This window comes from Falco biarmicus, chromosome 4 (assembly GCF_023638135.1).
Source record: "Falco biarmicus isolate bFalBia1 chromosome 4, bFalBia1.pri, whole genome shotgun sequence".
Lineage (NCBI taxonomy): Eukaryota > Metazoa > Chordata > Aves > Falconiformes > Falconidae > Falco > Falco biarmicus.
The window spans coordinates 5206664-5232144 of NC_079291.1; the positions used below are offsets into that span (position 1 = coordinate 5206664).

Genomic DNA, 25481 nt, shown 5'->3' on the forward strand with positions numbered 1-25481 from the left:
CAATGTGGAACATGCATAAATAGAAAACATCCTGCATATGTTCCTCCCCTCCCCAGTACATTTTTTCATTGGCACACACCCACTCATACGCGTGCTCTTTAACACTTTTCAGACTTCTAATATATCTACCACAATGTATCTAAGCTTTCAGCTGGCCTATAATTTATTATTCTAACACAAAATAGCAGATCAACTGCCACAGTTCAGTTGGATCTTGAGGAGACAGGGAATACCTGCAAATTTTATTATCTTTTTTCCATTTGACAGTATGTGAAAGGTGCAGCTTTTTTGGAGGTATCTAACTGTTAAGATACGGGCTCGGAAATTTAATTCATAATATTGACCAGCTTCTTGCTTTAGATTCAGTGAGAAGGGTGCTTTGAAGGCCATGAGCTAGTTGCTCGAGCACTAGACTGCCCAGGACCTACTCCCAGGTCAGTCACAGTCACCACAGGACTTTAAATAAAGCTCTTCATACTTTCTGTTGTAGTAAAATTAAGCGTAGCCATACAGCAACATGTAAAAGATTGAATGTTCATGTCCTCATGAATAACCCCTCTCAATAATATAAATGCATATACATGTGCATATGTATTACACATTATTGATGTACAGATACACTTATACATATAGAAGAGAGAACATGTGCACACAGTCTACCATAACAAGGATCTAGATAAAATAATTATGGAAAGCAAAGCTCGTATTTAGAAACTAGAATATATCTAACAGATTTTACTTGAGTTATGCATCCTTGTTAAAAAAGGCAACCATGGTAAAGAAGTTGAAATTATTCCTAACAATATTTAGAACAATTACATTTATGATGTAATTTATTGCATTTATTAAACTACTAACATATGGCATGCTCCTTTTATGTCAAACTGCAAGTTTCCCAAGACGCACAAGTAAGTTTTATAGACTGCTACAGCATGAACATTTCATTTTGCTGTGACTTACAGTGGCAAGTCCTGAAGGGTTACATATTACTACAGACTGTAATTCACTTGAAACAGAATACCAAGAGAAGCCAAAAAAATTCATTTGTTCATGTTTGCGTTAATAGAGAGGACTGAAGCCCAGATCCAGCAAAGCCCTCATGCTGATACTTTTTATCATGTGCATACAATCAAACTAAGTTGAAAGGGATATGCACGTGGACAAAGCTTAAACGAAGGGGAAGTATTAGCAGAATCTGGACTACACAGAAGTAATCCATTGGCCTCTTCTACTCATTATCTTACAACTCTGAACCCATTACTAATCTCCTCTGAAGCAATGTTTTAGAGTGTCGTAGATGATCTACACACAGTCTGGTTCAATCTATCACATCACATTAATAACCTAACAATATTTTGCCACGCTAATTTTATTTCATCACTCCTGCGGACAAAATGGTGGTAACAGACCTGGTCAACTTGAAATACAAAACTCAAATGCTAATTTCATTTATGTTCTTTTGCTTACAGAAATGAAAACAGGAAATTAAATAACTTCACCAGTGGGGAAACAATTGCCTTTACTAGTCTTAAATCAAATAATAACACCTGCAAATGCAGGGTTGCGGGGTTTGTTATTTTTTCAGATGAACAGCCACTTGATCAGGGAAGTGGGTGGGTTTTGCTTGTTTCTGATGGTGTTTTGGTGGTTTTTTTAAGAGAATGGTGAAGAGAAACAGAAAGCAGAAGCCAGGCACAAATAACTGCTTAATGTAATATAAAAATTACTGATAGGAAGAGACAGAAAGCACTGAAGTCAACAACAAATATTACATTCTGTAGCAAACAGTATTTTTTGATTTAAAATGCATACATATTCTATAGTAAAAATACCTTCTCTATCCTCAACTTGCACATTCTTCATTGCATGACACTTCCAAGTTCTAGTTAGACTACTTTTCCCCCCACTCTGAGGGGAAAAATGAGCATCTTTTATTAATTTAAGCCTATACACAACTGAAATTTAATCCCAAATTAAGAATATGTTCATACTGAAATGTTTAACTATGTCTTTCGTAAAGGTTCATTAACACATTATTCATGTCTTGTATTAGGAAAAAAAGCAATAAAAATAAATCAAAATCTCAGCCATTGCAGTTACTATACTACTGTAACAAATGGCTTTTGAGCAGTATAACTGGTTCCAAAACATTACTGTATAGTATCCAGAAGCTTGTCAGAACCTGAAAGATAGATACACTTCAAATTTTAAATATATATATATATATGCATGCATATATATATACACACATCTATATATAAAAAAATGCCTCAAATCAGAAGGCTTTATGTGTCTAGTAAATTTGTTATACTAGAAGTAATGTCCAGGTAAAATACATGTCCTTGGACAACAACCCTTAAAACACTCAAGCAAAAAATACGGTGGAAATGTTGGAATGTAATTAATAACCTTAGTTTTTAAATTATTTTCTTAATATTTGTTTTTTTACTAAAGAGACAAATTCTTGACAATGATTACAAAAACTATACACCCTCGTATTCACATTACAACTTTAAGAACTTCTTTGGGACATGTGAAGTATTGCTATTTTTCATTCCATTAGTCAAAACATCTGGATTTTAGTGGTTTTATAGCACAAACTGCTTGTTCAGAGTATAGCCTTTCCCCATTTAAAAAAATTTATACCCCCATTTCATTCTCATCACATGGCTAGCATATGTTTCATGCCAACTTTATTCAAGGCCAAAACCTGTCGTAACTCATCAGGCCAATGAATTACTATAGGAATGTAAAGCAAAGCAAAAAAAAGATCCAATCAAGTCAGTCAAAAAAAAAAAAAAATCCCCTAAATACCAAAAAACTCTACACTACTCTGAGAAGGGAAGAAATAACTATCAGATTCCCAGTTTCCATCAGGTGGTCATCACAACTGAAATGAGATGGAAGAAAAGGATGAAGAAGAGGGAGAGCTCAGTTTCTGTACTAACTGTCATTGCAAGTGAAGTTTTCCAAAACAAGTAGATCAGATAAGAGCAGGGAAGGAATGCAGATTATTGAAATATTTCTCTCTCAACCAAAATAACAAAACAAAACAAACCAGCCTGCCCCACAGAGTCTCTGTTGAAAACACGGTTACTTTTAATTAAGGCTATTCTATTTGTCAACACACATCCTCCTTCAGGTTCACTCACCGTTTATTTACCTCTTATTTCTAATAGAAGCTGGAGATAAGAAAGGTACAAGATTATCGTTATTCATCTCCTTTTATTTATACAGAAAGGAATGCAAAATAAACTTTTTTTTCTTTTGGACAAGTGATAAAATCTTTCGGGCTTTTTTTCCAGTAAAGGCCTGAAGTATATACATCTAGACCCTAATTTATCTCTTGAAGCTTTGTAGCAAAAGGTTGGCTGCAACATTCATCTAATGCTACTGCCTTTTATTTTCCTCAAAGTTTTTATTGTTACATTGCTATAAAATTCAATCATTGCCACTTAGCATTTGTATTGTCTCCAAGTCAGGGCAACCAACCAACCAACCAACTCCAAAGTGAGGATTAGCCAGCAGAGAGCTCGAAGAGCGTTCAAACTGCAGGTAAAGCCATTTGTTAAAGTGGACACTCTCTGAGGCATTACCTGCATCTGTTCCATGCCCCTGCTGGGAGCGGTGGGTCTCTGAGACGGAACGGCTCAGGAGAGCAGCAACAGAAAGGACTGAAGGTAGAAACCTGTCAGAAGAAACCAGCTGAAGATGGAGATGACACAGGACCGGACTGTACAGTGACAGACGAGCCTGACCCAGCGAAGGAATGAGCTTTACAAGATGACTGTGAGGTGGGTAGAGCTCAGGAACTGGATGAGCACAGCAGGAACGAAGCTGCATGTTACAGCCAGGGAAACCTAGTAGCTCGCAGCTACCAACAGAGGAAAGATCCTGCTCTGACCCAGCAATGAGCCATCCAACTTAAAACTTATTAATGTCTTCTTAACAATTAAAAATATATATGATTATTTTATCAATTTATTTGGGTGAAATCTGGTGTGATTTCTTCTGAGGAAGACCAGCAGCCAACAAGCTTTGGCCAGTACACAGGATGACACTGTCAAGGGACAACACTAAAGACAGACTGTTTTTTTGGAAGAGAACACCTTAGCAGAAACAAGATACCTAAGTCTTATAAGCAGACATTAGAAAGCCAACAATTCAAAACGAGCATACCCACCTCCAGGTTTTGAAACATCTTAGCAAGTGCTCTTCATTCCTCAAGCGCCAATCTACACCAGATGATAACCCTTTGCTACTGTCAATTATCACACTTGCTCAAGAAGTAAAAAGACAGTGACAAATCTAACCAGTTTAGTTCTGAAGAACCATGCAGACTATCAGTGCTGTGGCACACAATGGAAACCAATGGGTTCTTCATAACCGGCTCTCCTTGAAAGCTTGGGAAATATGTCTCCAGAAACTTTACTTTCAAGTACATCAATCCTGTAACACTGGGAAATGTCAGAATGAAGTTTACACTTGTAACCTTAATGATGCAAAACCTTGTCTTTTGCATCTACACATTATCTTATCTATACAGTATTTAAGTAAGTGATCAAACAGTATTTTCCACTGGACATCTGCATCAGTGCAGAGCAAGGCTCAAGTTTGGAACAAAACAAAAATGTACACAATAACCAAAGACAGCAAGTAAGCAAGGTTAAGTTTCTGGCTAACATACCAGAGAAATGACCAGCAGAACAGTATTTTATCTTTTCACTCTTTTCAATAGAGTGATGCCAAGGGATTGAGCCCATAACAACGTGAGCTGATTTAAAGAAGATCCTGTTTCTTTTCCTGACTGCATACTCCCAGCCACTTCTACCAGCTCTGGAATTCTTCAGACACTTCCACAAGACACTGATCTGGCTCAGGATAACTAGAAAAAAAACACTGCATAGCCTTCTGCCAGATCCATGAGTTGAATCTATTCACAGATCTGATAGAAGGTGAGAGAGGTCAGCTGCATCTCCCCACGTACAGCTGCAGAAAACTCACGCCCACCTAGCTGCCTGTGAAACCACAGTTAAAACACACATCACATTCTGGAAGAGATCTCTGATTATCTGGATACTGATTTGAGAACACATGCAGTTCCAAACTGCAGATACGACCAGCATACACCTTCACATCTAAAGTCAACAAGAGCTGCTTTTGGAACGCATGAAGAAACGCAAAGGACTTTGAAAACCTCTGGCAGTAATCTGCGTATTAGCTCCCACCTGCAACATGGAGATAACCACATCCTTCTCACCATTAAGATTAAACGCTTGTGAGAGATGCACTTATCAGAGCGGTAAAGGTTGTAGAAAAGCCCCGGAGAAAAATGAGTACCTGTCTTCAGAGCCAAGCTCACTAGGGTTGTAAATAAGGCCTAGCATAAAGATACAACAAATACTCTGCAGTCACTTGTAATTTAGCCTGGCTTATTCTAAAAACCTAAGGAAGCAGAAAACTTGTGGGGGAAATGACATCAGGATATATATACACCCACTGAAAGGGCAAAAGTAGATTCACAGAAGACAGCCTTCACAATCGGAAAGTTTTTCTTGCGCAGCTGTGAGCATTTCATTTTTAGAAATGCCTCTGAATCCATGTAGAAATAGGCAAAACATTCATCACTAACTCTGGTTATCTGCAAAGGTTACTTCTGAACAAAAATATAAATGAAACCGTGATGCTGTCACCATTGAGAAAAACCTGGAATGTTGTAATGCTACGTAGTGTGACACAAGCCTTCATACATCCAGTGACATGAACAGGGAAGGAGCTGCATAACCACAAGCTGTTGCCCTGCCAATCCTGAGAGCACATAGTCGTGGGTGATACCAAGGAAAAAGAGCAGGAACAACAGCTCCATCCCCTCCTCATTTGCCTGTCCACCAGCATCTTCAGCGACTGGGGTGAGGGGAACACAACATGCCAAAGCAGAACTCAATGGCAGCTGGATAACTTACACTTTAGCAAGCCAAAGAATTTGGTATAAGTGCTTCTACTTACAGTCTCTTTAAAAACATGCCTCCTAAAATCACAATAAAACAATCCATGATGATTAAGAAAAATGTGCGAGTATGCTTTACAACAAACCTATCCATTTAACCAGACTTGGAAAGTCTGGGTTTAATTTTTTGCTCTGTGCCAGACATCCTCTGTGCCTGAGGCAAGTCACATTGCTATCGCATGTACTGATTCCTCCTCCATGCAGAGACAAAGATGTGACTTCATGAGGTATCAGGAGAATGCACACGCTAAAGCTTGTGAGGCAATGAGACAGAACAGTGGTGGGCATCCCAGAAAAGTCCATAGAAGTGTCCTCAATATTAATTCATTTTCACTAATGACACAACGTGCAGTACATATCACTAAAAGTTATCAAACTATCAAAGGATGTAAACAGTTCACTTTGAAATAAAAATACATAAACGTAGAAACAACTACAATACATAAACATAAAACCTCTCCCATTTGTTTGGTGCTCTCAGTAAGTGCAGTGCATCCCAATTAGTAACAAAAACCGCAAGAATTCATGAGTGGAGGAGACAGGCACTAAAAGAAGTCTGAAAGACACAATTTCTCAGCTGCCACGCTGCCTACAAAAGCACACTCCTGTCCAACCACCTATTCCAAACCTCCACCTTTTCCCAAATTCACGTTCACTTGCAGCATGTTTTAAGAAACAACAAATTCACATTACTGTGGGCTGAACATACTGAACAGCACTAGAGGCATCATATCAAGCGACACACCAGCAGCTCTTCGTCTCACACAGTGAGAGACGCACCGCTTTGTTTTTTCCTTTGACCCGACTTGCAAAACAAGAGAAGTAGCAGCACACTGCAGGGCCAAAGCATAGAGGCTCTACCTGGCATCCTGCCAGCTAGCTACAACAGATTTTGATACTGTGTTGTTTTATATATAGCAAGAAGCAGGTCCCAGCCTTCTGCTCAAGCTTCAGATTTCCAAATGGTGTGAGGAGTAATTGCTTGTAGAACAGGCTAATTTTGAAGTGAAAGAGGGCACAGGCGATGGTGTGAGCAATACTGGCAGAGATGCTTGATGTCAATCAGGAAGGAAAGAAATGAAATATCTGTGGATTGTCATATGAATTAAAGCAAGACTATTTCAGACAGGAGAAAAAAGAAAACCAACATAAAAATTGCATGAGACACCACCTTCACCCCTTTGATGTTTCAGACCTTCAATGTCTCCCACTATCCTATTTCCAGCCACATGGGTGCACCTGTATTTGTTACCACAAAAGAGTTATTTAAGCGAAGTTAGCAAAACAGAAAACACCAACTTCAACCTCTCAAAATACTCCTGAGGTGGGAGCACAGGGAGCAGAAGGGGAGGAAGAGAAAAATAGCAGTAAAGCATACAACCTGGCAGACCTGAATTGTTTCACCACATGAAATTTGGATAAAATGCAAATTAAGGAAACAAACATCCATATTAGAGTAACAAAAAAAAAAAAGTGGATGGGGGTGGTGTAAAAACCTAAAATCTGATAACCTACAACTAGCTCAAAGGTTAAAAATTCACATAAAATTCCCAGTAAGATCTCTGCATGTAAGCATTATAACTGAAGAGATGGCATTTACTTAAAGAAACTGAAGACATTTAAAAAAACTTAATTACAATTCAAAAAACATTATGGAGCACTTAACATGTTTATTTGAATAGTAAAAAAATATAAAGAAAAATATTGTGTACTTACTATCATTCAATGTTGTGAAGTCCAGGAATCGATATTCATAGCAAATATCTATCTTGGTTTCTACCTGGGGCCTCTTCAAAGTTGAATAGATATTACCAGGTCGTTTTTCGTCATGCTTCTCCAGTTTGTTCAATCCACAACCCATTTCAGCAGCTCCTGATACAAAGAGGCAGGGAAAGGGAAAAGGGAAAATGCATAAAACAACATTCATTTTGGTTTGGTTTTTTCTGGTTTCATGTACCACACTAGCACATTATGGTGATTCTTGGTTTTTAAATACAAGCTACCTACAGGCCTATATGAAATAGTATAATTAAATAAATGCTTAAATAGTAACAGAGGTATATATTACTCATATCAGCCCTCAGGCATGCTATTATTTAATTGGAAAATTGATAGTTTAATACATGTATTTTGCATCTTTCAAATTATTTCAGAATAATACTCTGAAAGACACGAACTCCATTATAAAAAGTGGCTGAAAATGCAGAATAACTTGCTTAGGTAAAGGTTGACAACTTGATAAAATTTCTATATATGCAGTTACTATGAAAGCAGATAGTATTATCTTTTACATCGTTCTCCATAACATTCAAACACCTAGACTTGTAATTCAGTGGAAAAAGCAGGCTTGCGGAGAACTACCACCATTTAGAAAACTACCTCGCTTCCTTCCACCTCATTTTTTCAGGTAAACCACAGGAAATAATGGCACTTTATAGAAGAATAAGCTTCAAGTCCACACATTTTAAAGGATTACTCCTGACAACCATTTCTGCTCCCCAATAAATGCTCCTCAATGCCCTGCAGGTTACACTGCATTTGAGTATGAAAGAATGGAAGAGCTGCTTGGTGAAAATACAGGGACGATCAGAATGCTCTCATTCCTTTTCAACAGTGCTGGTCAGACTGAGGCAAATTATTCCAGCCAGCAGTGAGTATCCACAAATAATGACATACCAGTTAGGCACCTGAGGTTTTTCATCACAACCCACCCAACATCCTGCCTCCGCCTACACGGAGACACTCATGCACTGGGGATGGGGAGGGGAATCAATAAACACTCCGCGACGAAGAGGGACTCCCGCAGGCCACCCTAGACACTTTGAGGCGCGGGATCCATTCAGTTTAAACGCACCGCATGAAGCATCGCAAAGATTGCTGTTTCACCCTCCCTGCAACCTCTGACAGATCAATCTTTCACATTCAGGAGACAGGATCTCTGCTCCCTTCATCACTCCTGTTTCCAATTCTCTGTGTGAACACAGGTGACCCTATGCTCAAATTGAGATCTTAACACGGCCTATTAAAGTAACATTGATGCTTCCCTGTCTCTGCTGCAAGTAACATGCCCACTGCACCTAAAATCATCATTCACAGCTGAATCACATTCACAGTTTACTGTCAGCTTCCCAATAGACAAAGAACCCATGTCTTTATTTTTATCCAACACAGCTAATTGAGGAGTTTCCAACCCATCCCCCATAACTTTGCTCTATTCCTTTGCATTTCTGCTACTCAGTAATAATCTCATCCCATTCTCCTGCACCCCTGGAAGAGCTGGAAGTCTTTCCAGGCTCAGCAGTGCTGCCCACCTTCATATCATCTGCAGAGTCTGTAAGTGCACACCTACATCTTATTGCAAAGTCACTAATAAATACATCAAAATAGGCCTGAGCAACACATCAAACCTTAAAAAAATACCATAGTAAATACGTGATCACACTGAAACTGGAAGCAGAAAAAACATTTGCTAGAAAGACCTGCAGCATCAAGGAAAATGGATGATATGTCATACATGTTCCTGAACTTTAAGTATTTGGTGGATTCATCCAACAGAAAAAAGCCCTTCCCTATTCATTTTGAGAGAAAAGCAAAAACTACTTTATTTTAACAATTTCTATGAATGAAAGCTAGGTTTGGGGAGTTTCATTTTTTTTATTTTGGCATTTAAAGTTAAAAATCCTCAGTATCTTTTACTGTTCCCAAAATGATACTTTCTACTTTTTTTTTTTTTGTAATGACAACTATCACCATTAAGAAAATGATTATTCGTTCATATATACAGCAGCTCCTTTCTTTTCCCTGTGCAATATCATTAACTTAAGTCTAAAATGTTATTTATTCTAATATGTAAAAGTATATTGTATATTAATGTGCCCTACAAGATACTATGCATATTTCCATGGACTGTAACAGAACACATCTAGCAGTCTATCTGTGCTTCAATATATTGTAGTGAGGAATTAAGACAGCAGTAAGTGTTAGCAAGTGTATCAAATTTCCTGTTTCACTGATGCCCCAGTAATTCTTGTAAGTACAGCATTTTGTAAGGAATAAAATTCCATTTCAGAGGTCATTAAGCTGCACTGCCTGCAACCTTTAGTTATACAAAAAGTCAAATCCACAGAACTCTTCAGACAGCGATGGCTGCAGAAGGAGGCCTTGGGGACTCGGTATTTCACATCACGGAGAATTTTGCATTCTTTCCTAAATTGGGGTGAAAGTGCTAGAAAATACAAGCCTGCTCCTCCAGCAGCAGCCACAGACACTGTTCTGTGCTTCTTTAGCAAACGTTTCCTCAGCCCTTTTGAGAAAACCAGTCCACCCTCACTGCCCATTCAAGTAACAGTCTCTGCAAACAGTGCCAACAGACAAGTCATTCAGCATGGAGATACCTGCCCACCTGGGACTGAACTAAAAACATACATTTTTTTGTATTAATTCACCGAGTGACTGCTTACCAGAAGACTGATTTTCATCTTCCCGTTGCTTGGCTAAAACTTCAATTAGTAACCTTGAGGATAAATACTTCCTCAATTTTGTTCACTACAGACCCTTAAATTTATGTCACTGAAGCACACATATGGAAAAGGATGTTTTCACTTTAATAAAAATGAGGTATCAGTAAAAAAAATACTTTTCACAAAATCACAATCTTTTCCACAGTAATTAGGATGCAAGTGCTGCAGCAGTAGAAAATAAATCTTAAGAAATAAATTTTCTACTTTAATATAGGAGTGTAAGTATTTAAAAAAATCCAGAGATGTATGAATACTTAAAATTTTTCTTGAAGAGACTGATGGTGCGTGTATGACAAGTAATCACTGAATCACCAAATTCTGCTCAGTGTTATCCCACAAACTTCCTACTGGGACAGCTTACTTTATAACCTTTCAAAGACTTCTAACATTAGTTATTACCCTCTTCCTTCCTTTCCTTTGCAGCAAAATTAGTGCTGTTCTGAGTCTTTCTACCCTCATCTTAAAATATCTCCTTGCTTTTCAGCTACAAATCTAGTTGTCAACAGGACATTATTCACCTTCTTCATTTTCTACGCTGAAGTTATCAAAGAGTCCTGTAAGGAATGTTAATCATTGATGCATTCAAAGTAATCTAAACCCGCTTCAATACCTTTTTTCAGCAGGTATATTGTTTCGCTATAAGGGATGCTTAAGCTTACTGTACTATTTATATTTATCCTGGCTTCCTACACCTGCATGTGAATTGTACTTTTTTTATTATTACTAAAATATTATCACTAATATTCACTTTTTAGTAGAGCAAATAAAAAAACCCGAATTCTTCAAAAACACTGCCAAATTTTCAAATATTTTTTACTCTGCAGTAGGTTCTAAATGCAAAAATTAATTATCGACTCACTGGTTCCATACTTACAAGAAAATACCTTGAGCGATAGAAAAAGTAACATCTAACGAAAAATATTAACCAGTAAAATTAAGATTTCACTATGGGCTTTTACAGCTACATATGCTGGAAAGGCTAATTCTGTCCACAAACTCATTTATATTATGAATTAATCTTACGCATACTCTATGATCTTGATAATTCTAAAATTGTTCTTGTATTCAGCCACGTGATGATAAAACTAGAACTGAAACGCAGATCTAGCTACAGATTGGTTTTTTTTAGTCTGTGTCTTATTTTAATTTTGCAAAACATCCAAAATGGAAACTGTGATGAGTTGCAGAACAACAGCAAAGCCTAGAGTCAATTTATTCCTAAATTTGTCTTGTGAATGACAGCAAAGGTCCCCACTGCTTAGGAAATGAGCAGCTTCCTTCTGCAAACTGAGTTCAAACATTTAACCCGGAATTTGTACATCCCAAGTAAATGTCCAACTTGCAAGCCACAGAATAAGCCTCTTGTTGCCACCTCCTCCTCCCCATGACTGTCCTTCATCGTGTGTTTTAGGAGTAGAGGAGCTCTGGCAAATACCTGGCGGAACAGGACAGAAACCAGCAACCCACCCGTGCAGGGTGAATGACCTGCCCCCGAAAACTGCTTCCCAGTGCAAGGTTTACTGAAACTGGTACCATCCTTTGCCATGAAAAACAAAAAATTACAAGAAATTGTACTCGGAAAGAGAAAAAAGAACACTGGTATTTCCATTCTTAAGCACTTCTGTGATCCATGAAAATGAGCGTATCTTAAATAAATTATGGGAATTTTTATAGCTCTTTTAGGAATCTGGCAAGTTTTCAGCTTATGATCTCTGAACTTAACCTGTGTTAACATACACTCTGCAGCTTGGGTTCGCTTTCTCACTTTTCTAGCTTGTGTTCAAAACAGATGAAATACAACAACTTCAGAATTAGCAAAGAAGAACAACAAGCATAAAACAATATAATGTAGCTAACAACTTTTCTTGTTAATAATGGTTCAGGCCCGAGGATTCCTTTCCAGCAGGAAGAGAGGTAAAAAACTCTTACCTTCTACGCGATTTTGTTTGGGGTCGGTTTGGGGAACAAATGGAGATAATTTTCTGATGTATTGCCCCTTCTTTTTATGGAGCTCCGTAACAATGTATCTCCAAGGAATAAGAATGAAAATTACATCCAAACCTAACAGAACCACATGACTAATGGAAGTTTGGATAGATTACCAAGTTAAGTAATTCCAGGGATGTTTATGAACTAAGTATATTTTGGCTAAATAGTTTATTTCAGCTGTATCAATATTACAGAAAGCATCATGTTGATGACTACTTACAGGGATGATTTGAAAAGAATTCCTAAACAAACCTTTTAAAGGATTATAATATTGGAGTCAACTGCTAAGCATATAGCATTAAACTGAATATTCTAATACACCTGTAAGCACAATACACTACCAAAAGAAACAAGGTAGTTTTAATATTTACAATGGCATCCAAAGAAAATGTGCTGTACAGGCAAATTATGCTACTGCCAACTTGCTTTTAAGTGCAATTAGTACTTGCTTGCATTAATATATTTAAAATGTTTATTGTCCAGAACTAGTGACCTCGTTTTGTAAGCTTTATCACAAATTAATTTATTTTGTAAAATACATATCGTAAGTTACCGCTAATGTTCCTTTCACAAAATTATGGAATACAGTGTTCTTACTGGTTAATGCAGCTGCTGGGAAACAAGGTAGCTGCAATTATTAATAGGTTTTCTCTCTTGATTTTGGTTAAGTCCTTTCACCCTGGTTCTTCCTTCCATGGGTAATACCTAGCTACCTCAAAGGGATGCTAGAAGGCTTTTAAAAATAATTACAGGACTTCACATTTGTCGTGCAGTAATGAGACATACTTATTTTCTTAAACACTCACTCCTGTAATCCTAATCTTGCCATCTTCAAAATAATAAGCACTTCATGCTCAGCTCAGTTCACTTGCTGGCATGTGGTCACTAAGTTCTTGCATTCTTCCCAGGCTACAAAACACCAGTGTTTAGTCCCCCATTCAGCTCTAAACAAACTCTGAGAGAGCTTGCAACTTAGGGGTGAGTCCCTTTCCTAGCATAGTTAAAGCAACAAAACAGAGGAGGAATAACAAGGCAAAAAAACAATCAGGCACAGAAGCATAACCGAAGCAGAGGATTAAAAACCACCAGACCTGACAAACTGGGTGTCCAGGAAAACAAAGGAAGGAGAATACCATGGTAGGATGATCCTTTACAGGTTCCCAGAATAGACCCATGCTCCTGACGTATCCCCATTTTTCCCCACCCTGACTTACCACTGCATAGGCTTTTTGTGATATTACACCATTAAGAGGGAAATTCCTTACCAAGAGATACCCACTTGGCCTTTTTTCAAGAGTATTACCATACAGGGGGGAGGGATCAGTTTTTTAACTTACTAACGTTTACCGAGGTTCTGGACGACTTATTTTGAAAATACGAAGAACAATTACCATAAATCAGTCCTATCTTTGCTGGATGTCACAGCTGACCAATTTTTTTCACCATATACTTACCAATTTGATTAGCGCCACCAGGATTTTAGACTTCCAGCTGATAACTAAATCTCAGCTTATTGAAAGGCTGGTGAAAGAATAATACCAGATTTATTCTTTATGATTGATTTGATTTAAATTAAACAGCAGAGCAACCTAAGTAAATCTGCAATTAAGGTTTTCCATGTCAAAAGGCAAATCTCAAACTAAAGGAACTCGTTAGTGAGATGAACAGGAATGAAAAGTTGGAGGGTGTGAGCACAGCGGAGGTCTGGATCATGTTTAAACTATAATACGAATATCTGCAGAATTTGGAACCCAAGGAAGTGACAAGAGAATTCACAAGAAGGTTTCCAGACACAGTGAGATGGATTACCTAATAAAGGAGGAAAGGTAGAATAAGCAAGAGTGCTTTCAAGGGACAGAAAAAAAAAGCTCAGCAGAGGAAACTACGGTCTCGGGTCAAGAAACACCAGCATAAAGTGAAATATGCCACAAGTCAAGCCCAGTTAGAGAGGCCAAAGATACCGCAAACTAAACGGAAGCAGAGTGCAAATCAGGAGTACGGATTTGGACTCATACCAAGAACTCTGGAAGACCTGTCATGATGAACTGAAGATCCAATTGCTAGACTTAAAAAACCAGACTCTTGCACCGGGTTTGGTACCATCTCCCTGGCAGACGAGAAAACATACTGCCTACACAAGAAAAGGAGGAAAACAGATTTTGGCCAATTAAGGCAATTACTAGTCTAGCCTAAAGAGTTTGCTAAGCTTTAGGAAGAAAACAAAGTCATATGTGGATAAATACAATATGGATTCAGTAAAGTTAGAACAGACTGCCCTGCTGGGTCTTGCATACACAAGTCACAAAGCAAGCACAACCCTAGCGTGCAGCATGCTAAATAACACGCCACCGCGATAATGCAATTTCAACAAAACGTTACTAGGTGCTATCGTTTTTATTACAGTGTTCACAACACTGGTCTTGGGCTCAACTGTGCTGCCCTGCGTAACACACGCTTCCTTGGCTCTGTGCTGTCCCTGGGCCTGCGGGCTCCCTGCCCGTCATCAGGCTGCGCTTAGCCGCCTCTAGGAAAACAAAGCTGGTCTGCATGTGCGTGTGCACCTGGGCAAGAGGGTTGGAGGAAAAAGAGGATCAGAGAGAACTGGTGGAGGAGTAAGGCAAGTGTTGTGCTGGTGTTGGGGAGCAATCTGAGGAACAGAAAGTTGGCGGGACAGTCTTTTTACCCCACCCACATCACCCCGTAACTTTCATCCACAAGGTTTGATACTGAGCGATACCATGGTTCTGTCTTTCAGTACAGCAAAAGATTCAGACGGTACCACATATTTCTACGGTATAATTTTAGGCAGGGCGTTTCTGGTCAAGATAAAGATGTCACTCAACAAAGCACAGGTAAAATTTCTCCTGAAATACCACAGCTGCAAAAGTTAAAGCAAAGTGCCTCCACATGAAGACAGGAAATTATGGAGATGCTAAGAAGGACTCAAGAACTACTCTCAAGAACTTCAGGGGAAACTGTAGCAGCTAACATTTATAATCTAGCAAATTAAAGACTGAATGGACCCAACAGAAGCGTGCATAGGAATGTTAGATACGAATCCACCTTTCCTTTAGGGCTAATCCCCCACCACGCTGAACCCACAGGCAGGAAAAACAGATGCATATTGCAATGTATGCACAGTAGCTTCCAGGACAGAAAGTAAAACCATGGTAAAACACAACGCTAGACAGACTTGACCGTCCTATGCTTACTGTCTTTTGCAAGTTTGCCGTGGAGTCAAACCCTGGCCAACCAATTTGGGGTAAAAAATGGACCACTGGAGCCACGTGTGAAGATGTGGGATCTTACATGAAGCTGGGGGATGGAATAATAGTTACGCAACTATTTTTTATTTATTTCTTTTAAATACAGGCTTCATGAATTTTTATTTTTATTCTTTGAAAGCCTGTGGCTCCAGCTTTTTCACCACAGATTCTGAGGCCACTTCGTTATACCCAATATGGTATCTGCATTTCCCAGTACCACAGCTCAGAACTCCCCTAGGTATTTAATCACAGCTGTATCTACTCATTTTGTGCTACATTCTCGCTCTCAGACCCGGGGAATGCCAGCATTCAAGAGGTGGAAAGCCCCTTGTCTAATGAAACTGACTTGAGGTTAAGTTAGATTCCTAAAATAACCCTTCATTCTGAGACTTTTCTTTTTTTCCTTAGAAAAAACAGAAATTAAATACACAAATGTGACCACTAGTATTGTGAAAAAGAGGGTTATTGCCAGTAACTTGTTATTCAATACCAGAAGCTGAAATGGATTGGAGTCATTAAAAATAAAACATAAACGCAGATGTACAACAAGATTTCCCCTTGTAAACTAGAGATCAGCTATGTCTTGACAACGTTAGTTATTCTTCTACTAAACAAAACCAAAACCAACACAATTTGCTTTTTACGGGAATAAAAATAGAAGCAGTACACAATCGTACCAAAGCTTCCAAACTTTGGCTGAAAACAGTAAAGAACGTTTTGCCAGGTGTAGTGAAGTTTTCATTATTTTACGGCCAGCGCTGGCTGGAGCAGGACACCGCCCGCGCCGCGACCACCGGCCGGCCCGGCCCCAGCCCTGCCTGCCACGGGTTCGAGTCCTTCCCCGGCCCGGGGCTGGCAGCGCTCGGCGGCGCAGCACGCTCAGTCGTAATGCAGAACAAATGTGTCCCATTAATTATCTGACCAAGTTGGAAGTTACACAGAAGAGCTCTAAAAACCCATCCGACTACACTCCCGTTTTCCAGAAATACACAGGCTGCGAGAAGTAGCTGCTCTGACAAGAATTTAGATAAGCCAGAGAGGAGAGACGCGTTTCACACTCAAGATATCACAGCCGCTGACCCACGTCCACGCTGCCCCTCCTTACGCTGTAATGAAAACGCGCTGAAACGGTATCGCGGCAAGGGCGATACCCAGCCCAGCCTTTGAAAATAACAACCGCACAGTCGCAGACCCCAGCTAGCCACACGATGGCACACCGCGGCACCGCCGCCTCCAGGTGCCCGCATGTGGCGAGCGGCGCCGGGCCGGGCGGGCGGGCACCCACCCCGGCTGCCCTCGGAGCTCGCCTCCCTCCCCGGCGCCGCCTCACCGCGGCGCTGCCGGAACGCCAGCAACGGCGCTGGCCGGGAGCGATTTCCAGCAACGCCGCCCCCGGCCCCGCGAGCGCCCCGGCGGCGGAGCGCCCCGGCGGGGCCCGGCCCGGCACCCTCCTCAGCCTCCGACAGGACGGCGCCGCGCGCCCGCCCCGCCGCCTTCCCGGGCCCAACGGCCAGCGCCGGCGGGCCCCGCACCGGCCCCGCGGCACACGGCGGGACCGCCGCCCCCTTCGGAGCGGCGCTTCCCCAGCGCTGCGCCAACCGAAATCCGCTTGGGGAGGGGGCGGGAGCGGCCTCCCCCGCGCCCCCGGGAAAGCCTCGAGCGGCGCCCCCAAAGCCGGGCACGCCGGGCAGCCGGGGCGCCCCTCCGAACTTCGGCAGCCAAAGGATCGAGACGAGTCCGCGCCCCGGCGCGGCTTCCCCCGCCCTGCCCCGCCGCAGCCCCCGCCCGGCCCCGGGCCCCCCGCCCGCCCCCTCGCCAAGTTCGCCCGCCGGGCCGGGCGGGTGCGCGCGGTACCTGGGACGGGCGGCGGGCGAAGCGCAGCCCGGCGGTGCTGAAGGATGCCCAGCGGGCGGAGACGGCCGGCCCCACTGACAGCGCTTCCTCCTCCTCCTCCTCCGGCTGCCGCCCGTGCCCGCCCGCCGCGCTCCGGGGCCGCTCCCCCCTCGGCTCCGCGGCGGGGAGGTGCCGGGGCAGCGCCGCGCCGCCACACGGTCCCGCTGCCCGGCAGAAAGTTTGAGGCGCGCAGCCCGGGGGCGGCGGCGCCGGGAGGCACCTCGGCGGGGCCGTGCCGGGCAGCTCCGCTCCGCTCCGCGCCGAGCCCGGCGGCCGCGGCCACTTCCTCTTCCTCCGAGCCCCGCGCCCAGCGGGAGCCGCGGCCAGGCAAGGGGCAGCGGCAGCGACAAGGGGAGGGGGCTCGGGCCAGGGCTGGGAGTCCCTCGGGCGCTGCCCGCCTCAGCCCCCGGCCCGGCCCGGCGCTCCCCCGGCAGCAGCCGCGCTCCTTCCCCTCCGCCCCGCGGCGGGAGAGATCTGCCGCGGGGTCCCGCCAGACCCGGGCTCACCGCAGCGGAACCGGCCCCGTTACAGCCCGAGCATCTTCCCTCAGGGTGCCTGCTCGCTCACCCTCCCCCGCTGGGGCAAGCCCCCCCCCCCCCCCTTCTCCAGGGCAAAGAAGCTCGGCTCCCTCAGCCCCTCGCCACAGGCCCTCCACTGAGCCTGGCCCAGCTGTCACCAACCTTCTTGTCGCGGGATTGTGAAGGGGGGATGGCACACCTGGACAGGGTATGAGGTCTGGAAGAGCCCCAGTAAGCACCAAATAGAAGAGGATAATCGCTTTTTCCAAGCTACTGGCACTCTGTTGTCCTTTTTGGCTATGGTCAGCTTGCTGCGTGATGTGCCCACAGCCTTTGCAGGCAGGCCCCAGTCCCATCTGCACAAGGTGTCCTCCTTTCCCAGAGGCAGAACATTTGTCCTCGTTAATCGTGCTGGCCTGTTCCCGAGCCTGCCCAGGTCCTTCTGGACAGCAGCCATCCCCCAGGCTCATCAACCGCGCCCCCCCGTACACAGCCATGTGCAAACATGGCAACAGAGAACCCCAGCATCTCCTCCAGGACCATGAAAAAGATGTTAAAATACAACAGGCCTCTACTTGCTACAGCCCTCCAGGCAAAGTGCAAACCATTAAACCGCGACTGAACCCAAGCACACAAGCAGCTTTTTACCCGTCTAGCTGTCCACCCACCCAGACTACAGAATCCTAAGCACATACTAAAATAGCACAGCAGCCCGTGCCAAGCACCTTCCTAAAGTTGCCATAGCACCCACAACCATCCCCATGCCTACACAAGCAGCCATTTTATCATAGAAGGCAAACAGTTGGTGATGCGTGATATCACCCTTTCTAGACACGTGAAATATACAAAAGCAAGTCTGTTCCAAGGCGACTCAATGATTTTCCCAGGGACCGATTTCCTCATGGTTCCCCAGATGGTCCTTCTGGCCTTTCCTGAAAACGGGTGCAACATTTATTTGCCTTGCTTTAGTTGTGGACATCCCTCACCCCACTCTAAATTAAGAGTACAGAAAGCAGCTGCTTTCAAGGCATCAGCCAGCTCTTCTCAGCACCCTGACACAGACCAGCTGGTCTCAAGATTTGTACAGGTCAAGTTCTTAGAAGAAACCCTGCCTTCATCCTCATCCACTGCTGGTAGCTCTTTGCTTGCTTGAACCTTGCCTCCAAGCACACAGGTCTGGAAGACTGAGGCAAAGGCAGCTCCGAGTACATCAGCCATACTTGTGCTTATTCAGCAACAGGCCCACACGTTCCTTCTTCAGCCTCTTACTGTTAACATCGTGTTTTGAGAGCAACATGAGATTCCACGAGCCCTCGTGTGCATCACCACCACCCCTACTTACCTCGGTAACATTTCTAATAACTCCTTCACCATAACCTGTTCTTGCTTCCACCGTGATTGTTTTGCAAGGAAGTCCAGTCAGGTGTTCCCCATTTAGCCTAGCTAATGTCCCAGCCCAACTTCTTTTCCTATTTGGATGTGCCACTCTTGCATAGAGAAAAGGTTCCCCTTAAAAACCTGCCAGCTTTCCTACGCTCCCTTCGCCTTTCACAGCTGCCTGCCAAAGAAGCCAACGCTGGCTCGCTGAAGTCCAAGGACTTGCTTTCCCCACTCCCTTCAGTATCCCGCGCTGCACTGTACCATCACATCTACAGACAGGGTTCCTGTTATCACATTCCTAAACCATTCTTCCTTGTTAATGGACATCCATTTCTGCGACACCCCTGGTTGGCCCATTCAGCGTGATTACCAAGAAAGCTTCCTGAAATCTGCTAGATTGCTTGCAGATCCGACCTTGTTACCCTTCCAGCCATCAGGGAGATTCTCTCCTCTCCAAGAACCAGGATCTGTGACCCACAGGTGTCCCCCCAAATTGCTAATTTAATCAACCTTCATCCTGAGTAGCTAGTCTGTAATCCACCAACTTACCATGCTTGGTAGCCTCTCCTCTGATCCTTAAGTGTTCTCAACCAGCCTGTTAACCATCAAAGAGCTCCATATATTCCAGCTGCTCTTTTTACAGAGGGGGCAACCCTCCTCCTTTACCTTCCCTGTCGCTCCAGAAAAACATGTACCAAGCCCAAATGCCATGCTTGTAGACCAAGCCTGGAACTTTGCTTGCCACTGTCATTGTACTTGCCCTCAGTAGGCCAGAAACCTGTTCAGCAATTGCCAAAACACCCTTGATTAATACTGAAACTGCTTGAAGCCCTTGTGCCTTGCAGACACAACTGCATTTGCTACACTTTGGCCACTTAAGAATCTTTCTCCCTACCATGTAGATGCATAAACCAAATCAAATTATGTAAAAGTATACAAGCAAACACTACGTGAATACCTCAATTCCACCCTAACTGCAGATTATTTTTGTATTTAAGGTTGGTACTGTGATGGATGAAATTTACTCCCTACACTTTTCCCTCAAGAGCCATCAGAAAACAAGAAAATTTCTGTAGAGTGGCCTCTGTCCACATTTAAGTCCTCTTAAAGCACAACTATCAGCATTAGCTCGTAGCCAGCAGCCAAAAAGTGTAACATCAAAACACTGGAAGCGGGGAAATAAAGTTCCTTCTTTACCAGTGCTGAACTATGAAACAAACACTTGCAATGCATTTCGTGTAGGAACTTTACCCATCTCCTTTTTCTATTTCCTTCCGTGTTTGGGGTTTTTTCCCTCCATTTAATTATTTACACAGTTTTTCCTCTTTGCTTGTCCTTCATCATTTTTCCTCCACTCATTAGTTTCTCCAGCTTTCTGACTGTGAGAAAACAGCATGCAGTCACATCAGGGTGCCATGTAATTGAGCTGTTTTTCTGATACTACTGTTAAAGCATATGGGGAAGGATTGCTAAGTGTGTAGGAAGAAGTGAAAGTGCAGCTTTCCCTTTTATTATAACCACATCAGGTCATAGATGGCTCTAGAAGGAGCATCCTAGGCACCAGACCTTGCTGACACCACAGGATTTGCAGATCGACACCTCAGGGGTTGAACTGAAAGGATGTCTGACAACATTAAAGGCTTTTGCTAGTGCAAAGTCTTCTTGGATACAGAAAGGGACATCAGCGCTAAGAAAACAACATTCCTGGATGACCACTGATCGCTATGAAGCGGCACTCCTGTACAGATGAAAAGTGTTTCAAATTAACATTTACAGTGGGTCACATAGCACAGACCCAGGCACCACAAACCATCTTTCCACAGTAAGTATGTGTCTGCAAACTTTGAGCTATTGGTGCTTTGACGCAACAATTTCAAGCTGGAATTCCTTTACTCCAGTGTTAAATGTACAACCCATTAAGACATTTCTGCACTTTTTACTGGAGAGAGATTTGAATTAAAATTTTGTTCCACAGAATTTCTGACACGGAAGTGTTTTTCTCTGACTAAGACAGTAAATTACAGAAGTGGCAAATTGATTACCAGCACAGGATACCTCTACTATCACCTGTTCAGGTGTGTCTACACTGAAATGCAAGAAAACAGATGGTTCAAGTGCCTGTTGTTGAAGCATAGCATACAATTTAAATTGATGCTGTACATCTAAACTATTGTTTCTAGACTACCACTGTGAGAATTTCAGAATTCCACTCTGGCTCACTAATGCTCATATATTCTTTAAAAAACCACACACAGTTTCCATATTTTGACATTATTTGCCTCTTTCAGAACCATTTTGGTACAGATGTGGTTTGGTAAGATACAATCTAGAACTTATTCTGACTGTAACACGTATTTCACGTGGTACTCTTTAACAAGAGGTAACATTCTTCCCATGAGAAATCTGATACACTTGATAAAGCATCCTAGACATCTCAGAGTTCTGGCGGTTTTTTATATCTATACACACACACAAGCTGCAAAACACAAGTGACTTGGCAATTAAATAGTAAAATACTGCTCTAACAACAATTTAACTGTAAACAGCTGAAGGACCTTATTGCTCTAATCAGCAGCAAGATGTTGCCCCTAGACGCTCCATTATGGAATATTAGTTTACCTTAGGAGTTACAAAGTGCTTTGATAAGTTTTATTTCTGTTTCTAGCCAGCGTAATCTGTCTTGTAAATCCACACATTTAGCAGTGCAGAGCTCTACAACCTCCTGTATCACAAGCAGGAGTGATCACATTTTTAATTTGCACTTCGTAGTGCTGGCTGCAGCTGGATAAGGCAAGTTCAATGTGGGTGTAAATTGCTACTGGTAGAGCACCGAAGAATTTTGCTTTGCCAAGTATCTGTACTTATTCTGGCATCGGCAGAGAAGATTACACACTGTGAAAAGCAGCGGAAATCACATGCACGGCATTTCTCTCTCATGCAAGGTGCTTCTAGTTATGCCACTAGATAACCCCTTGCTTGGTTATTCCAAGCGTTGTTTGAACAACTAATTGGAAACATCCCCGTAACTAAGCAATTTGTTTTTAAATAAAGTTCTGCATAATGCCAGTTACAGTTATTTTCACTACAAAGTTAAGACTCCAGCATTCAAGTTACCCACATCCCACTTTTCTAGTTTTCATAGTAGTATGAAAAATATTTAAAGCTAATTTAGAACAAAACTTGCTTCCTCTGTCAAAAAGCAAGACACCTGCAATGTCTCATTGAACAGGATTCAGCAAAACTGAAGTTACTTCTGATTAACTTAATCAGAAACAGATACAAAAATGTAAGTAAACTAGGGGGTTTTAGCTTACCTACTACTCTGAAAAGCATGTTTAGTGCCTACTGAAATTTTTATTAACAAGATGAAATATGAGAGGAAAAGCCAAAATGAGAAAAACTAGACTCCATTTGAGGTGGACAAGTCATCTAGCACATTTTCCTCATTTATTGTTATGATCAGTTTCACATCACCATTGCAAACTGCTATGAAACATCTTAATTACTCTTCAAGGATCAACCTTTTTTCTTATTTTTTTGATAAATGACAATTTTTGATTTCTAGTTTGTATTTCGGGCACTGCAGCAGAAAGCACCTCTGTCTTACCAATGCCAAATACATCATTCCTCCTGTACTCACTTCTGTTTCCACCTCAATTGGTACAAACTGGTATGACTGCTAGGGAAAACACTAGCATGGCTTAGCATTTAGTTTTGCGTAATTCCTTAGTGCCAAGCAATCTGCCACCATGGTAGCTCCAAGAAAGGATCTGTAGCTGTCTGACCCATGTCTAGCTCGGATTTGTTTTTCCAAGGCTCTTGCACCCTCAAGATCTTCAATGTCTTGTAGTTTTCAACTGGTTTGAGCCATTAACAGGCTGAAGCACTCAAGATGCCGAGGTGATGATAAGCTTGAGGGAAAATTAAGTTTTTATGTTTGATGAACCATTTTCTTATTGCAATGAAATTATTTCAACGGGTGTTTTTTTTGGACTCAGCCACAGCTCCTCAGAAATACCAGGAAAACTGCCTCTAAGTCACAGAAGGAACTAAGACAGAAAGGAAAGCGATTGAGAAGTCAGGTCTATACTGCTGCTAAAGAGAAAACCAGACCAGTCCCTTATTACTGCCCTTTCTGCCCCCCCAGCAGCACACAATGTGACCTTTGCTCAGAAGCAGCAGCTCCTTTTGCCTTTCCAGGGTTCCAGAATAGGGCAGCAGCCTACACATGCTTACCTACTCAGAGCGGGTCACAATTGTAGCCCAATTAGCTACTAGAAACAGCTCATCTTTTATTTCCAAAGAAGAGTAACTTAAACATGAGTCCTACCACTACAGCATTTTAACGGCACACAACTTTTTTTTTTTTTATTATTTTGTTAAAGTGCTTCTATTGCTCACCTGTAGGCAACTACTAGGGACCTGCAGAGGCTAGGTATAATTAAAGATCCATTTTCTGGTTTGGAAGCTCTTTCCAAAAACTGATTTCTATAGTCTTGAAACTTAGAATACACTTGTGACCACACATTTCTGAAGACTACACATAATATAACACTATGTGCATACAATTTTGACTTGATCAGTGTCTGACAGGATATGCCTCTGCACGGCTGCAGGAGTCAGAGGAAAGCTGTGGCTACATTTGAGAATGACTGACAAGTTATTTCATTCATCCCGATTTATTTTGCCTTTCTTGAATGTTTCAGTACACATCTGGTAGACACATAAATTTCACATTCTCATTTTGTTAGTAATTTTGGTTAAATCCAAGTTGTAGAAGAACCTTCAAGAACAGAAGAGATATGCCTCCAAATGGCTGCATATTGGCTCTGACTGTTGGCCAGAGAACAAGACTGATTGCTCCATCACATCGGCATTAAAGCAGCTCTTGGTCTAGGCAATCAAAACAACAGCCAAATTTTCCCTGTCAGAAGGGCCCGTTTAACCAAGCATTAGAAAAGCTACGACCTCTTTCAGATTACACAAGTTGTTTCTCTTGCGTCTATTCTCAGAAGTAAAAAAAATTAGTTGTATTGATTTTTTTAATTAATATAAAAAACCGACAAGTGAAAACCCTATATAAAAGGTCAGCCAGTGATAAGCCAGTGCAGAGGGCTGAGTAAGACTTCATGCTAACAAGAAACACTCAGTTACTGAAGAGGCTGGAGTATTTGCTTTTTCCTTTCTTTGGATATCCAGACTAAACACTGCTCAGTACCATCAGTAAGGAGTTAGACATGTACTCATACGTGTTTCTGTTTCTTGAACATTCCAGCAGTTTAACAGAACAGTATAACCAATCAATGCATTTTTCAATTTCTCCACTGCATTAAGCTAATTCACGTATAAGGGAAAGTAACTCTCAGGGCTTTTTTATGTTTTAGATTTCCACCTACCAGACACCTGGTGCTCAACGGTACTAATGAGGTCAACTGAGATTCTCATTTGAATAAATTTCACTAATATGAAAAAGAAGTAGCCAACCAGGCGTTTTAAATAATGCAAAAAAGATTCATGAAGATTTTAGTAAGTGTTAGAACAGTCTATTATCTTGATAGTAAATGGATAGGTAAGATTCACCCCAGAAAGAACTATTCCACAGACCTGCAGCAGCCCAGCTGTTCCAACGGCACAGTGACTAGACTAGGTGAAAGACTAGAATGGGTCACTATCTTAAGGCTATGGGTATTTGATTCTAGTCCTATTGGTAATAACTTGTGGAAAGAGTCCGCTTCATTTCCACCTGAATAAACACTACATAGACACAGTCCCAGGAAATTCAGTACTCAATGCAATGACCTGGAAATTGGTACATGTGATAAGTACAGTTTCCCAGCCTACAGAAAAAAAAAAAAGTATTTCTGGGCAGTGGAAGGTGAGAAGCGACAGCAGCTTGGTATAGGAACTT

The 25481-nt window shown here is 42.1% G+C and overlaps 1 protein-coding gene across 2 annotated transcripts in view; it reads right to left on the minus strand.

The window, feature by feature from the left end:
- The window catches only part of RFTN1 (raftlin, lipid raft linker 1), a 100443-nt gene extending 82428 nt beyond the window's left edge, over positions 1-18015 (minus strand). Inside the window, exons 1-2 of one of the 2 annotated variants that reach the window (XM_056336396.1) lie at positions 17637-18015; positions 7724-7879 (exon numbers count right to left, since the gene is read on the minus strand). In XM_056336396.1, coding sequence (XP_056192371.1) covers positions 7724-7868 — 145 coding nt within the window. In that variant the 5' untranslated portion in view covers positions 7869-7879; positions 17637-18015. Of the gene's footprint in view, positions 1-7723; positions 7880-16459; positions 16478-17636 lie in introns of those variants that run through there. The other variant, XM_056336394.1, reaches the window with a different exon arrangement.
- Positions 18016-25481: the final 7466 nt, after the last annotated feature.